Genomic DNA, 16187 nt, shown 5'->3' on the forward strand with positions numbered 1-16187 from the left:
GAAATTCTCCCAGCAGGTAAGTGCAGCCCAAATCTGCATCTGCCACTTGCTTTGGGGCTCAAGTGCTAAGTCTAGATCCTAGTCCCAGAAGTCCTGCTCAGGTATGAGGGAGGGAGCATTGCTAACTTTAGATGTGGAGTATCAAGTATGCCATCTACCCCATGGGAAACACACCTCCCACCATGGGCCCTACCGGGAGGAGACACATGGATCTGCAGAGGTCTCTCTTTCCCAGCCTTTGGCACAGTCCCTGAGGACCAAGTTGGTCCTAGAATGGCTGCAGAGGTAAAAATGTCATGTATGTCTTCCAATGTCTGTTAACCCCATGTAGACTGAGATTAGCCAGTTTAGAGCAGGTCTCGTCTTCCTTCACAAGGTCAACACATGAGCCCACCATCACCAAACATAAACCTGTGATCCAAGTGAGAGCATTTTCCTGTCTCTACCTGCTCAAATGTCTTCTCAACATCTTCAACCAGCTGGTCACGGCTGTATTTGTATTCTTCTGGATAGTTTGCTTCATAATTTGCTCTCCAGTAATCTCCATAGTCAGAATAACCTATAAAGCACGAATGCAATCACATCAGGACACCACACATGGCACTGCTCAGGTCTGCAGGAGCAGTGCAGCTCCCTGCTGATCCCATGCAGACCTGCAGCCTTTCCCCAAAGCAAAGCAGCAAAGTGTGAGATGCTCTGGGTCTAGGAGAGAGGACAGTGCTCCGCCGAGGCTCTGTCCCATGAACATGCAGATACAGGAGATTTCCAAGAAATGCAAAAATTTCAGTCACAGTTATCTGCTAATTAGAATCATTCCAGGTGGAGATGGAGGTCAAAGGAAATCATTACTCCTGACTGGAACTCCTGCGTCTATGAGGGAGGGCAGCCCCTTGCTCAGGCTGGATACTAAGGGGTTCTCACAGAAAGTATAAGTTGGTAGACATTGAATATGGGCCCCTCCTCCAGCAACAAAACCACCAGGGCAGATGTAGACACCAGGACTGAAATTCAGCTCTCAGTTCCACTAAGTCTTCCAGTCCACTGAGTTCCATCAGGCCTGGAGTAGAAATAGCTCATAGCTGAGGTGTCTTTCTTAGTGGTATGGAGGAAGGTCATAATGACCATTTCTTAATGTTTGTTTTTTCCCTAACTATTTGAACTACAATTTTTTACTCCCTGTGTCTAGATTCAGCTTGACAGTTTTCACAAAGCAAGGAGTAAAGAAAAAATAGGTGATACAGCTGCAGTTTGACCAAGAGACAGATGATGTAGCTACTTCAGAAGCTATTTTAGAAGACCCTCAAAGAAAATTAGCATCCACCTGCCATTGTTCCTCCAAGAGACATTTCCCTATAATTTGTGTGGAGATTTCTGACTGGCAGCACACTTCCCTTAGTTAAAAATCTTTCTGAAGCACCTGGCTGCATCTGCTGGCTCAGGCCTACCAAATCTGATCATTCCAGTTAGGACATAATGCTTATAAATGTACCATCGCTTGTGGCTGATGCAAGCAAGTCAAGGCCAATAGAAAAGAGGAGACATTGCCAAGACTCAGCAGCACTCAGAAGTTGTTTAAACTGAGCATGCTTCCCCATAAGTCACAAGCAGTGCAGTTCTGGGTAAGGCAGTATGTAGTGAAAGGCACTGAAAAATTATGGTATTTGGGAAAGATGCCAAAAAAGACATCCCCCTTTTGTTCCCAACTTGTGACAGACCTCTGATCTGGTCAATGGCACCTGTCTGCATTGCCTCTTACTTTGCAACACGCACACCGAGAGCAAATTAAGTGCAAAGCCCTGCTCATCAATCTGTAAAAAAGTTTTGAATTCCCGTGCAAATTGTGCTAGACAGTGGTATGTTTTTTAATTTTTGGAAGCCAGAAAATAAATTTCAAATTGTGACTTACTATTAAGCTTTGCAACCTCATTTTTAAGTTCAACATACTCTTCATATAATGGTCTCATCATCCTGCCAACGTCAGCTCTCCAGCCTTCCCAGGCCCACAGTCTCTCATGATAATCCGTGCTGTTAGCCATAATAGTGTCCAGACCTGTCAGAACAAAAAAAAGTAAGTACTAGGCCTTGAAAAAGCAGAATCCTTATTTTTCTTTCACAGCAGTCAATTAAGCCAAACTGAAAGAAATTTCATGAACTAAGAAGAAAACACTCTGTGTTTGCTACAATGAAATATCCCCTTATTTTACTGCATCCTTTCCTGATTTAAGGTTTTCCCCTTCTTATCTTTAAGAGACACGGAGGAGATCATGAGTCCCTTTAATGCTCTCTCTGCATTAGCTTCCCTTAAATTGGCTGTGTTCTTGGGACTGGCCTCAACGCAACGTTGAGTCCAACAAGCCTTTGATGACAGGGGAAAGAAAAAGACTTTCTGTGACACAGGCAAACCCAAGGTGACAGACAGGCTGTCACGTAAGCTGGACAGCCCTCTCCAAATTTCGTCTACTACAAGTAGGAGACAGTATGTCTTGCGGGCAGCAGGCCTGCTGGAGGTCCCTGAATTGCAAGGTGCAATTAAATCACGACTAAGCTTTAGATAGCACAATACATCTATTGAAACTACAGCCTGTTCTCTTGCAGTCAAGAGCCACCCTTGGCCTTTTTCTTTTGGAACCCTCAGTGTAAAAGACACAGTAGGGGCAGTGGTTAGTACCGTACCTGGCTCCAGCACTAAACACTCAGAGGGATCGGTGATTTTACAGACGGTCCCGGTGCTGTAGATGGTACTCATTGTATTTAGCACAGTGCTCAGCTGCAAGTTGGATGCAACACAGTCTGTTAGAAACCCACTCTGTGCAAAATAACAGCCAATTATGCTAATTCCTTAAGAGCTCAATTCAACACTTCACCCACCAGCTTAACATTTAAGCATATGTTTAAGCTCAGTAGAGATTAATGAAAGAATTTTCCTAAATGCATTACTGAACAAGGACCTAGCTGGAAAAGACAGATAATCTCCCAAATATATGACGTAATCTACAGGTCCTTAATATCCAGTCAGACAGAGCTCTGGATTAAATGAGCACAGACTGTCACGAGACAGCTATCAATATACAGCAGCAATAAACCAATAACGTTTAGCAATGCACTTCCATAAGCGTGGACCCACCTAAACCTTCCAGGCAGGTTGTGGTTTGGAATGGCAGCAAAAAGGACCCCTTCTGTAGATGCTGCCAGGCTGACTGTTGCTTCTGGTTTTTAACATTGCATCACACTGATTGTATAGATCTGCTTAAACTCCATTACAGAGAAGTTACGTCTCATGTCTTCGGTCAGCTGAAGGCCAAATGCATCTGAAATTATTCAGCTCTATCTCAGAAGCTGTGCTACATAGCTCTGTTTTGTTTGGGTTGTTTTTTTTTTTTTTTATGTTTTCAGGTTTGTATACCTCAAGAAAAACATGCACCGCTTTTAGCTTTTCCTTTAGGACTATGTTATTTCTCATTTAAAGCTTTAAAACAGGAGCAATGTAGACCTGTCACTGGGAGAGGGTAGTTAATGACTAGCTCTAATTTTATCTCTGTTGGCATTAAAATAAGCAGGTGCCCAAGGAAATTTTTGTATTGGTGAAGAATATTTAAATATTCCTGTGAAGTTCCATCAGACTGAAGTCAAGCAAGAGTCAACAATTTCAGCCCCAAAGGACATTTATCTAGGAGAATGCAAGTGTCTAAACAGAGGATACTGAAGAAAATACCTCCTCAACAGAGACAGCATTACTATGAGTGCACTGCTGTGCTCTAAAATAAATATAAGTTTGTATGAACTGTCAGCATTCCCACCAAGGTGATCTGTCCAGAACCACACCTCATTGGGATCTAGCCAGTCCACTGCTTTTCTCGCACAGTGGTTAACACTGCTGATCTTAGCAGAAAAATCTCAGGATACTTCTATAATCAGGACTGTAGGATCCCCTAACTCAATGCTATGTTTCAATTTAATCTTCAGCAAAAGGAAAATAATTTAATCCTCAATTGTTTGGTTAGAAATACCTCTTGAGTCTGCATAGCTGCTCACTCCAATTCCACTTATAGTTGTTCTCCATATATGTGCTTTTTACACAAACTTGTCAATGGAAATGTCAAATCTTCTTATGAATCTTGCTAAATCTTGGTGGCCTTCAGCAGCTTTCTGTGGAAAAGGTCACCAACCCTCCCCAGTTTCAGGCATCCCAGGGTGTCCTCTGCCCAGAAACATCCCCTCTTTTTCATGGTTTGATAATGCAACATGTACGGAGAAGCTTCCTCCACCCTTTTGACTCATTGAACGTCCTTTCAGCTATCTCTTTCTGCTCATTGCCCTAGTCCTGGAGCTAGCCAAGCACTTACCACAGGTCATCTTTCCTCTTATGACTAATCCAGCCATCTGTGCAAGGACAACTCTGAGGCGTGTGTTTGAAATTCATTGCATGGATTACATCGCAAAACTGCTGACTTGAAACGGAACCAGCTTCCTAAGCCAGACCACCCCTCCAGTCCTGTACTGTGATGAGCACCTTTACAAGTACACTCTGCATACCGATGCTGGGAGACCACATCATCCCGAGATGAGCAGGGTGGTGACAGCACCGTGCCCTTGCTTGGAGGTGTTGTGGAAGGCAGCTCAACTCACCTGACAAAAATGAGCTACATCCAGCAACTTACTCTGCTATATTTTTCCTGTGACAGCACAGATGATCCTCTATCCTGGAGAGACTGGATCTGGAGCCTGGTGAGAGCATCCTGGATGCTGGCTAATGGGAAGCTGCTGGCATTCCTGGAGGCCTCTTCATAAAAGGTGGACCACTTGGCACCCGCCTCATTCTGAAAGGGATTCACACAAACCCTGAATTACTCTGCCAAAAGAGTGCAGCAGCCTGATGTACTCAGTGGACAAAAATATTATTTCTGGGGAGAACCTCATTTGTGGAGACCACCTGCAGATTGCAGGTTGGGCATTTGTACTGCACAGTGAAATGGCTGGAGAACTTTTTGCCTTTGTTCTATTCACACATCCAGATAACTACTTTTCTTTGGAAATAGCAAAAAGCAGGACTGTCTCCTCGCACCATGCTTGTTATAATTGATTCATCATCACCTAGCTGTGTTCCTTGCTACTCTAAATCACCACATAGTCTTCCCTTGGTGCTTTTCTTCACCCACCTGTGCCTAACAGAAACCAGATTCAAGCTAGGGCACAAGAGGTCTGTGACCCAGATGTCATTCCCTATTTCTGCTTCAGTAGCAGTGACAGACAGCAGCCAAGATATTGATATTGAATCTTTTCATTATGCAAATATCACTTTCTCCTCAAGTTTTGATAAATAAAAGATTATACTTGGACATAGGAAGCTCTAAACAGGTGACTAAACTGAGCATGCAAAACCTCAATGTTTTGCATGAGATACTGTTTTTACCACTGCTGCAACTACATACCACAACACATGAAACTCCCAAATTTCAGTGCACAAACTAACAGCATAAGAACATTATTTGGATTTGGGACTCTCTTATTCACGTTTTTTAATGTGTTTGTACATAGTTTAGCACATCAGCACCCATCCCAAATGGCAAGAACAGAACTAATTAACCTGGGTCCTTGGGACAGTAATTAATTGAGCTCATGCCAGAGCTTCCTGGGTTGCGGAGAGGGCACCTGTAACACCTGTCACTCCCTGTTGAGGCATCAGGAAACACAAATGTCATACTGTGCTCAAAGAGCTCTTTCAGGCATGCTTCACCCCTGTGCAAACACATGGCGAGGCCAACGCTTTCAACAGGGCTGTGCCCAGGTTGTCCAGCCCAGTGTGTGGTGGACCCACGGTACCTGCTTTAGGCTCCGGTGGAGAGAGGCAGTGGCAGACATAAGCCCTTGCCAGTCCCATCCCCACATCTCCCCTTGCCCACGTAGCCCCTCTGCAGGAGGGCAGCCATCACTGGGAGGCTTTCCAAGCTCTCCCCTTCACCAGAGAAAAGCAAACAGCCGTGCTGCTGCTCAGCGGCTTGCAAAGCTCAGTGGGCAAGAGCTTGGTAAGCACCCAGAGGAACAGCATCACTCTGTAAATCTGTTTCTGAACTCCTTGTCCAGAGTATGGACAGAATGGTGCCTTAGGAATGGTGGAGCAGAAGAGGGGGCTCTTCAGCTACAAAAGCTGGGGGAAAGAAGTTAGCTTGCTGCCTGACTTTTTCCCGTTTAGAGGAGATGGTTGATAAGTCAGAGGAACAGTTATGGGGTTTGTGGCCCAATTTATAAGGAAAATGGATGTGAAGGAGCCAGAAGACAGTATTCATTAACTCTGCTCCTCCTGCAGAAAGGGAGGAGGGGGAAGGAGAAGGTTTATTACCAGTGCTACTGAAGAGATCAAGCGAGAGAAAATGTTCTCTCTGAGCACTGGACTAATTGGTCCTTATTGGTGGTATCTCCTCATGTATTTTATTATCATCTCATTAATGCTGAAAGTACTATATGGGGTTTTCATTTTATGTGTTTGGAAACATTACAGTTTAAGTACCTGCTGCCTCAGAAAACATTCCAGATTGACAATGATTAGTCATTAGGATTTCTTCCAGCAACTAGTCTCCTTTCTTTAATTAAGAAATATGATAATTAAATCATGCTTTAATTAAGCTATAAGACCACAGAGTGAAATACTTCAGGCATTTCACAAAAATGGGTGTAGGATGTTCAGCTTCACTTTTATGCCCTGAATTGTTTTTCTCTAAAGCTTGAGTTAAATTTAAAATACACACAGCTGCAAAATTCAAGGTGGTTTTGTTCATTTTGAAAGGCTCCAAGGTTATGAGATGTTAGGCTGAGGCATGACAGTATCAGCAACCAGCCAGATCACGGCTGACTGGTCTTGATAAACACGGTACTTGCCTAGAGACCCTGTTGGCTGGGACAGCTAGCAGTTGGTGTTGAGAAGCAGGGAGAACTGTGTTGCAAGATAACATAAATACAAATGCTGTGGTCCTTCCTGCAGATAGAAATTAACTTTCAAACCAATGTACTAGACCACTGTACTACAAACCCCACTGCTGGAATTTGAAAATCCATGATCTCACTTTGTTTTTCCCAGTTTAATACCTCCAAGCAGTCTACTGAGAGTCCTGCCTATGAGAAGAGTGATGAGGGGCAGGTGAGAAGGTTGCCCACAAGGTAAAGGGTGTGGACCACTGTATAAAAACCATCAGTAAATATTTAATAGAATGCCTACATTCAGAAAATGTTTGCATATTCAGTGAGAAATAAAACAATTTCAGCAACAGAGAAGAGAGCTTTGTCCATATCAGTAAAAAGCCCAGTATTAGTTCAGTCTTACAAAAAGCAGGAGACTTGAGTTCATGTGGGTGCAAGATTCAAATCCCGTTCCCTCGCACCGTAGGGCAGCACCTAGCCTGGGCTCTGGGAGAAGACCATCCCCTCCAGGCTGTGCCCTCTCCAGGGGGAGAGGGGCCCTGCGCAGAAACGCCATGACGAGAGGCACTGGTGGTGGCAGACCCTGAGCAGAAGGTGTCTCTCTCCGTCCAGCTCAGATTTTGGGGACAAACATGCAGTATTTCCTTGCCCTTTTCCTCTGTTCACCAGGGTGACTCGAGGTGATGGCTAGGGACAAGTTCAGCCTCCGGCAGTCCCTGCGCAGTGCAAGGGCAGCCCAGGCACCAGCCCTAGGCTGTAGAGACTGGTAGAGTCCCAGGCACCTCCAGTGAGACATTGCTCTGTTAAAGCAAGTCCCTCCACCCTCCTGAAACTTAACTACAGCTACCACAGAAGTACCACTCCAATTCGGCCAACCTCAGTGGAACCAAAATAAACTAGGAGTAGCTAATAGATTCCTAAAACAATAGTAAAACCCACAGGACAGAGCACTTACCATTTTCCTGGCGGTCTCCTCAGTGATGTTGGTGTTGTAGTTCCATGAAGCAAGGGAGTTCTCATAGCTGATATCTTCTGCCCTTCTGTTAAACTCTTCTAGAAACATTTGGGCTTGTTGTGTGACATCCTGAGGTGTCACGACAGTGCTTAGACCACAGAGAAGGCAGAGGTGGACCAACATATTCTTGTCTGGGCTGAGAACGTCCCAACGAAGCAGGTTTCTGCAGGTCAGCGTCTCTGTTGGGCTCCGTCTCATCAGCCTTCAAGCATGGCTACTGTGAAGAAAAAAGGCCGAATCCAATTTGTGGGCCTTTTATAGGTTTTATCCATTGTAGGAGAGAAAGGAAAAAGTTTTTTATAAAAAGCCAAATAAACAAAAGTCAATGATTAACTTTGGAAAAACATAATTACTCCTGCCATTTTATGGCCTTCTTATAAAAGGCTTTTACTTTTGGTTAATGTTTCCCAAATGTGCTGTCAATGGTACAGCTGGTCACTTTATCTATAGCCTGCCCATGTCTTTGGTAGCTCAGAATCTGTGAATCCTTTAACAGGTTGGTGATAAGCTGTAAAAATATTTAGAAACTTCACTGAAACACCAAGCCATGAACCTTAACTCCCAGGCAGGAAGAAACCACAGTTAGCCTGACACAGGGTAAGTGGTTGGGTGATTAGGCCCATGTTTTAAAAGGTTTTGCAAAGCCAAAGCGATTTGGAGAATAGACCTCATTTTCAAAGCAACTGGGGCATATAAAACCAGATTTTTAAACATGTTCAGTGAACTATCAAACAGTAGCAAGACACTTCATGGGATCACAGCATCTTGTGCAGAGACCTAACCTGAACTATAAATCAACTGGATTTAAGTACTAAGGTGACTAAGACTACTAAAATGACTCCAGTTTAATATCTAAATACCTTTGCTAATCTAGGTAGGAACCTAGCACTTACTGCAAATCAATGGGAAAATCAATGCATGAATTAGTTCTGGAAATGCAGCTTGTGTTGAGTGTTATTGATCAGACAATATCTCCGTATTTTTTAAATTAGCCTATTTCTCCTCATGATCACTGAGTTGGTTTGTTTGGGGTTGGTTTGTTTGTTTCTTGGTGGGCATTTTTTGAGATGCAGCTCTACAGCCACATCCATGGGGTTGGTTTCCGGTTCCCAGCAGATCTTCCCCAAAACCACTATGAGTCTGCCTACCCAGGAGCAGCAGCAATCAGCCCCTTCATTGCCAAACCCCATGACAGGAGCTTCAGGCATCCCATCTGCAACAGGCTGAACACAGCATGGCCTCAATAGTGCCACCAGAAACAGGTGTCCCCAGTAAACAGAGCCAGGAAACATCAACCTTGAGGAAGAACCTTGCTTCTGATACCCATGTCCTGTGGACCAGGGACAAGTGATCTCTGTCATCATGTGCAATCCTCTAACAATGTTTTTGGGGTTTTTTTCAAGAGAAGGCCAACAGCATTCACTCAACTCTTCCCCAGAGGTCACATTCCCTAAATTGTGTGTTGCTCTTCTTGGTGCCATCCAGACTTGTCACATTTTGTGCTTCCTCAGCAATGCTGTCCACAGCTGATCATAACTGAAATCTTATCAATGATCAGTAGCACACTCACTGTCTGCATCTTACATGCTGTACCTTGCTGACACACCCCTTCTTTCTGGTGACATTAGGCAACATTGACACATATCCCAGTTGTGACCTTTCTGGTAGCACTGCTACTTGCTCAGTCATTCCCTTTTTTTGTCTCTATACATCTAATTCTATGGTGGCACTAATCAGTGCATTTTTAATTTGTCTGGGCTTGTTGGGATTCTAAAGGGCTTTCTGTGAGAGAATGGCCATGTGAGCAATCCTGCGTGAGAACAAGACTGATAAGAGCCTCAGCCGAGCAAGAATGCGATACGGATGTGACCCTGACTGAGGGGGGAGAAACTCAACGAGACAAACAGCCCCCAGAAGGGGTTTGGACGGAAGAGGAAGTTACACGAGGCAGGAAGCCTGGCAAGGCTGATGTGGCACTTTTTATCCAGTTATAAGAAGGTTTAAAGCCCAGGCTAAGTTAACTGTCCAGTCTTGAGGACTTGTAGTGCATGTTACTCACGTGTGCGGGAGAACATTATAAAAGGGCTTTCTTAGTTGTAATAAACGGGCATTGCTTGATCACATTGGTCGTGTGCGTGCTCAGCTCTCCTGCATGGGCTGAAGTCCACTGCACTGATTTCAGACCATTTTTCCAATTTTTCATGGTCATTTGGAACTGTAATCCTTCAAAGGACTCCCAGCTTGGCAATGCCCACAAACCTGTTAAAAGATAGGTTTTCTTATCCCACATCCAGATCATACGGGATATAGCAAGGCCCAGGAAAACTATCACTTAAAATGACCCTCTTCTTAACCGAGAATCATGGAGCCTGGTTTTTAAGTAATTATGTGCCTTTTGTGATTCTTGTCTAGCTCATTGTTCCTTAATTTGCCAGTGAGACTGTCATATGGTGAAATGCTGAAAGGTTTTTCTGTTGTGTTTCATCTGTTGTCTGACAGAGCAGAGAATTATGTCTATTATTAACTTGATATGATTTTTTCTCCTCCAGTAAAGAACAGGATCTATGTTGACTATTTGCTTCAACTATTTTATTTTCTTTTCTATGCTGGTAAGTTAACTGCACAATTACTGAACCCAGTATTTTTTAGGGTACTGAAACAGGACTGGCAGATCCAAAATACCCTTTTTACATGCAGGTGTTACTTTTTTTCCCCCCCTTAACAGTGCTCCGGTGCCTTCCTCAGAGGCAGCCCTGGTACCTGTTGTCTCCCTGTTGTGGTGTAGGAGTTGCCTGTGTTCCTCGCTCCAGCCCTGAGGCCCTGAGGGGTGCCTGCATGATCCAGGGGCTCCCAAGCAGTGGGATACTTGGGCAATACCTTGAGGGGAGAGAAGGGTGTCAGCTCATTTTGTATGAGGGCATCTGCACGTGCATCTAAGTGTGTGTGCAAGCATTGTGGTGAGCTGAAAATGTAGCAGAGAGTCACACTGAATTATGCTGCAAATTTTCAGGCTTATTTCTAAGTTTTTTCTTATTTTGTACCTAAATGCAATCCTTGGTATCATATTTGGGGAATAATACAAGAATTACACTGCATCTTCCTTGCCATTGCCTTAACACAAGAGAAAAACCTTTAAGCTGTAAGATGAATTAGCACAAACCGAAGATTTGAAAAACAGCCTTACAACAGCGGGGAGCCCTGGGCTCCACGTACATCACACTTTCATGGATGGATTTAGTCCCACTGAGCAGATCACTGGATACAGACTTTGTTTATGTCAGCCTTACTACCACAGCAGGCTTTCTGCAGGATGCATAGGCTTCAGGCTTAAGAGTGATTTGTGTAGAATGAGATGGTGATGGCAGGTCTACGGGGAGAGGATGCCATCCATTCTTGGATGAGCTAGTAGCATGTCTTGGGGTGGACCTTCAGGCTGGTCTGAAGAGCTGGCAAGAGCAGGAAGACTGTGCCACAGCAAAAAGGGAACAGTAAACAAGTGAGAAAGGGAAGTACCTCGAGCCTTTTCAGGAAATACGAACCCCCAGCAAGGGCAGCAAGGCAGCAGCTGTCGGGTTTGGGTGATAGGAAAGAGAAGAGCAACTGGGAGTTAAAATCCAGTCTCAATCAAACACTTTGTTGTATGTGATGGCAGTCAGCCTACTTGGCTTGGAGCACACAACTGTCAGTTTGCCATCATTACAGTACAAAGGCTGCGGATAACCTGACATGGTAACACAGGCTCCTTCTCCTCCAGTGTGCCAGTCCTCCCCCACACCCTTGGGTCTGCAGCGTGAGCTGTGGCTCCCAGCCCCTACCTGATACTCCCAGTCCTGTAGTCCCCAGGGTTCGAGTTGTCTGACTTCTGCTTAAATAGCTGCCCACCAGTGTTCATCTGTACCTTGGCTCTGTTTGTTAGAGCAGTTATCTGCCTCATCACTCATGCTGTTGGCTGAGCTGTGCTATGAAACTAGGACTGCAATAACAGAGAATTGCATTTTGGGCACGCCTCAGTAAGAAACTACTGTGTTGCATATTGGGCACCACACATCCTTAAAATTGCTTAAAATACCATTACCAGGCCATTTTATTCCAGGCAGGCGCACTGCTTAAGCTCTCTGCTGCACTTTGTAATTCTGCCTAGTGCATAAAAGACAGACATAAGCATTACTCGGTGACTGATTTGCAGAGAGGGGCTCTGAAGGGCTGTGGCTGCACGGCGCCAGGGCTGCGGGGTCTGGAGCATCCATTCCCGGGGAGGACAGGCTGCCGCAGGACAGCCAGCCAGCCCACCGCCTGCGCGGGGCTGCGGCTGCCCCGCTCCGCCACTCCTCTGCCCTTCGCCAGAGAGCGACTCACATCGGTTAAATACCTGGCAAATCCTTGCTCTGAGGACTCCCCGTAAAGTGGCTTTGCGGAGGCAGTGGACGGCCCGGGGGTGGCTTCAGCCCCTCCGCACATCACCCTGACACGGCAGCGGTGCTTGGAGAGAGGCCATGCTGCCGCGGCCGTACCTGGGCATCGCTGGGGGACAAGCCCAGATCCTCTCCCTCTTCCTCGTGCTTCACACTGGGGGCTGGGCAAATAGTCCTTTTAATCCCCCGAGGAGCAGCCTTTTTCCCACATGACTAACTCTTCTGCATGCGTGACATCCGCCTTTTCTCGGATGAAAGCCCTCCCGCCGGTGCTGGGGCCGGGGTGCTGGCTCGCCAGCTGCCCTCAGCCCGTGCGACAGGGGCTTTCCCCACGCTGGGAGCCCTCCTACAAGAGAGGGTTTTCCTAAGATCCCTGTGTCTGCTCTCTAGGTGGGGAGCAGAGCTGTGTGGAGGCGAGGAGGATGGACGTCTCTGCTCCTCTGCAGGCAGGCACAGCCTGTCCTGTCAACCTCTGAGCCACCCGGGACCAGCTCCCATGCAAAAGGCACGTACCAGCAGCCAGCCTTGGCTCCAGCATCAGCAGTTTGGGCTTAGCTGGTTCTTCCTCTGCAGGAACGAGCCAGGGCGGCTCAGCAGCCAGCCAGATTAATTCCCCGTTGCCCAGCAGGAACGGAGGTCAAAGCAGAGAGTGCAGGGCACAGAGACTCCTCACCCACTGCCCCACACTTGGGGTCTCTGTCTCAGAGGAAAAGAAATGACGGGGGCTGCTACCTGGCTTGCATCCACCTCCTGTAGCTGGCTCGGCCATGCGGCCGTATCGCAGTGACCTTCTGGAGTTTGCACCCCCCTGGCCCAAGGCTGGGGCCGGTGCCTTGGATGTCTAATCCACATCCCTCTATAACCTCAGCTCACAAAACAAGCTGCTTCACCTCCTGGATTTCAGAGCTAAAGAGAAGCTGTTGCCTCTGCACCACTCCTTTGTGCTCCAAGGGAGGCAGATGCTGATGGCTGTTCCCCAAGTCAAAGCGTGTTCAGCATCGCCAAGGGGGGAAAGTGCCCCGTGGGCAAGGGCAAGCCCCAGATCTGAAGACAACATCAGAAACTGAGTAAAAATGCTGTCAGTTGCCTGAAGCATCAGGAAACCAGAGAGGGTTTGCAAGGTTTAGGAGAAAGCTCCGAAGCTGAACGATTTTCAGGAAGGCAGATGAGTGTACAAACCTGCAGGTTAATTTAGGATATCATGAAGTATCATTGCTGAAGGCTACCGTCAAAATCAAGACCATATGTTAAGAAGGCAGAGGAGAGGTGATCACTCAGGGGCACAATGTTCTGTATTCCTTTCACATTGTCCATTATAAAAAGCCACCTTTCCCCAGAAATGAAGGGAAAGGTATTGATCCTGTGAAACACAGCTTTTCATCTGGGCAACCCCTGTTTCTCATTTCAGTTTTACTAAGGTGGGAGTGAGTGGTCCCAGTTCACTTCAGAGTGACCATGTGTCAGCACATCAGCATCTACAATGTTGTTTAGATACAATATCACAGAGAACATTAGTCCAAAGTCTAAAATTCCTGTTGGTCCACAACTGATAAAAGCTATACACTGTAATTTGTAGCAATTAGAATTTAAATGATAGGAGAGAGGCAGAAGCTGAAAGAGATGTAATGCCAGAACACTCTTGCCATTTCTCCAGAATTAAATGCTTTCTGTTTAGCCATTGCTGTAGCTAATAAGATGCTTTGATAGCTTCAGATTGCCACCTCTAAGGGAAACACAGTGGGAAGGAAGATGACAGAATAGCAAAATCAAACTTTTCTTTTTGATCTTAAGTCAAATTCAGTTCCTACTGAACCTACTGACTTTACTGAGAACAAAGTGGAATCCATGCCGTAAAGGTGGAATCTCTCTGGATTGATGAAAGCATCAATCCAGCCATAGAATACCCAGCTAAAATGCAGATGCATTATGCTAAGTGCACCGACAGTGCTTAATGTATCCACAAAACTGAATATACTGATACATTTGTGCTGGCAAGTGTGTATTACTCATCACTGTAACATACTTCAGCTTTATGTGATTTGAAAACCAGCAAGTTCAGTCCATCAAATTAGGCATATCTAAAAGCACAGATTTTTCATTAACAATTGACTAGTAGCATAGGAAGCTGTGGTGTCACTATGTTGACATCCCTTCTTGCACACCACATTAAAAGGAAACAAAAACCCATGAGAGGCCAAAAGGGACTGCTCATAGAAAACAAAGCACAGATTGCTCATTGCTAATGGATTGTTGACAGTTGGTGAATGCATTTTCTGTAAAAACTTAGTGCATTTAAAACAGCTCATTTCATGAGTCACAGGTTACTGCACTGATGAACTGACCAAATTCCTGAGGGCATCTGAGACATGTTTTTAAGAGTATCTAGAAACACAGACTCCCAGTTTTCGCTGGGAGTTATTTTAAGTCTTTGTTGCACTTCTGCCCTAAGCTTTAAAGTAATTTCTTTTGTTTTCCCACGTGTGGGAGGTTACACATGAAAACCTTTCTGTCAAGATGTGATAACGCTCCTTGCTTGGTCAAAACTGATGCCCAGTCCTTGGAACCAAATCATCAAAGCAAAAGCTCTTGTGCTCATGCCGTGATTTGTATTAATTTGGGAACTATTTCATTCTCACAGTGATGAAGGAACAAGACTTGAATCCTACCCTGAGGCTCCTTGTGCCCACTTCACCCTTCTGTTTTGTGAACAACAGCAGAAACAGTGAACTGGCTACAGTTATGTCTTCCCTCAAAATGCAGAATAAAGGTATCCCTTTATGAAGGCATAGCCAGGAAAGGGTTCTTCATGAAGGTCACCATGACAGAAGCAAATGTCATACCTGGACAGACAAATAGGAGCATATAGTCTGCAAAAGGCCCATGAGGTCATCCCTTCAGGCTCTTCAGCACTGGCAGAGCCCTGGGGGACTACTGGGTCCAGTTGTGAGTACCAGACTTCAGAGTGGGCTAACAGGGAGATGTTTAGGGCAAGTACCCCGGACAGACTCTCTCCAGACTTTGTACGCTGTCCTGGAATAGAAGAGGCAAATGTTGATGTGATAGAAAAAGCGTCAGTCTAGTTTTGTCCAACACAGAGTAAGCATCAACTTGCAGGACAGAATGATTAACGTTCTTAAAGCAAGTAGCAGAACGGCTTGAGTAAGGATTTTAGCATCTCCCCACAGTTTGCGATCTTCCCTAAATAGATAATGATAAACAAGGACCACTAATTTCATTTACAAAACTAGTCTGTGATCGATACAATGCTGAAGGTTGTGCACAGCAAACCGTTGTGTCATGACCAATGCAGTCCCTAATTTAAGGAGGGCACTGCAGACTTCCCGACGTTCTCCAGCATGCCAAATGTGTAGCTAATGACTGACACCATAAACAACTTACTTATGCATGATTTGTGCTCATTCTAGTCTAGACATCAATACTCTCTCACAAGTAAGCTGAACAGAACTGTAACATCCTTCCTGAAATGTCAACTCGCTAGGGATGTGGAGCTAGTGATAAACGTTGCAGATTTTCTTCAAACTGAACTTCTCTGACTTTATTGCTTCATTTAATTGGATTTTCTTCTCTACTCTCTTTTCTAAATGTGCCTCTTGAAAATGAAACAGTTCAGTCTCAGGCACACCATGTTCCTTTGTCAAAATTCATTGGCATGGCACAAATGTAACTGAAAGCAGAACCGACTCGTTTCAGGAAGTAGTTTGCAGTATAGTCTATATTGCTTGTTACTCACTTTCTTTTTTATTATCAGATCGTTTCATGGCAGGTGGTTTAGAGAAAAAAAAAAAGAACAACCCAGTGAAAGTTACATAAAACATCTGGGCCAGATC

The 16187-nt window shown here is 45.2% G+C and overlaps 1 protein-coding gene across 1 annotated transcript in view; it reads right to left on the bottom strand.

Annotated features, from left to right (window-relative positions):
* The window catches only part of ACE2 (angiotensin I converting enzyme 2), a 29392-nt gene extending 16964 nt beyond the window's left edge, over positions 1 to 12428 (bottom strand). The window contains exons 1-6 of the mRNA XM_026849924.1: positions 12297 to 12428; positions 7868 to 8179; positions 4659 to 4817; positions 2674 to 2767; positions 1907 to 2050; positions 447 to 559 (exon numbers count right to left, since the gene is read on the bottom strand). Coding sequence (XP_026705725.1) covers positions 447 to 559; positions 1907 to 2050; positions 2674 to 2767; positions 4659 to 4817; positions 7868 to 8125 — 768 coding nt within the window. The 5' untranslated portion in view covers positions 8126 to 8179; positions 12297 to 12428. The remainder of the gene's footprint in view (positions 1 to 446; positions 560 to 1906; positions 2051 to 2673; positions 2768 to 4658; positions 4818 to 7867; positions 8180 to 12296) is intronic.
* Between the last annotated feature and the right edge of the window lie 3759 nt (positions 12429 to 16187).

This window comes from Athene cunicularia, assembly GCF_003259725.1.
Source record: "Athene cunicularia isolate RWA chromosome 1 unlocalized genomic scaffold, athCun1 chr1_part1, whole genome shotgun sequence".
Classification (NCBI taxonomy): domain Eukaryota; kingdom Metazoa; phylum Chordata; class Aves; order Strigiformes; family Strigidae; genus Athene; species Athene cunicularia.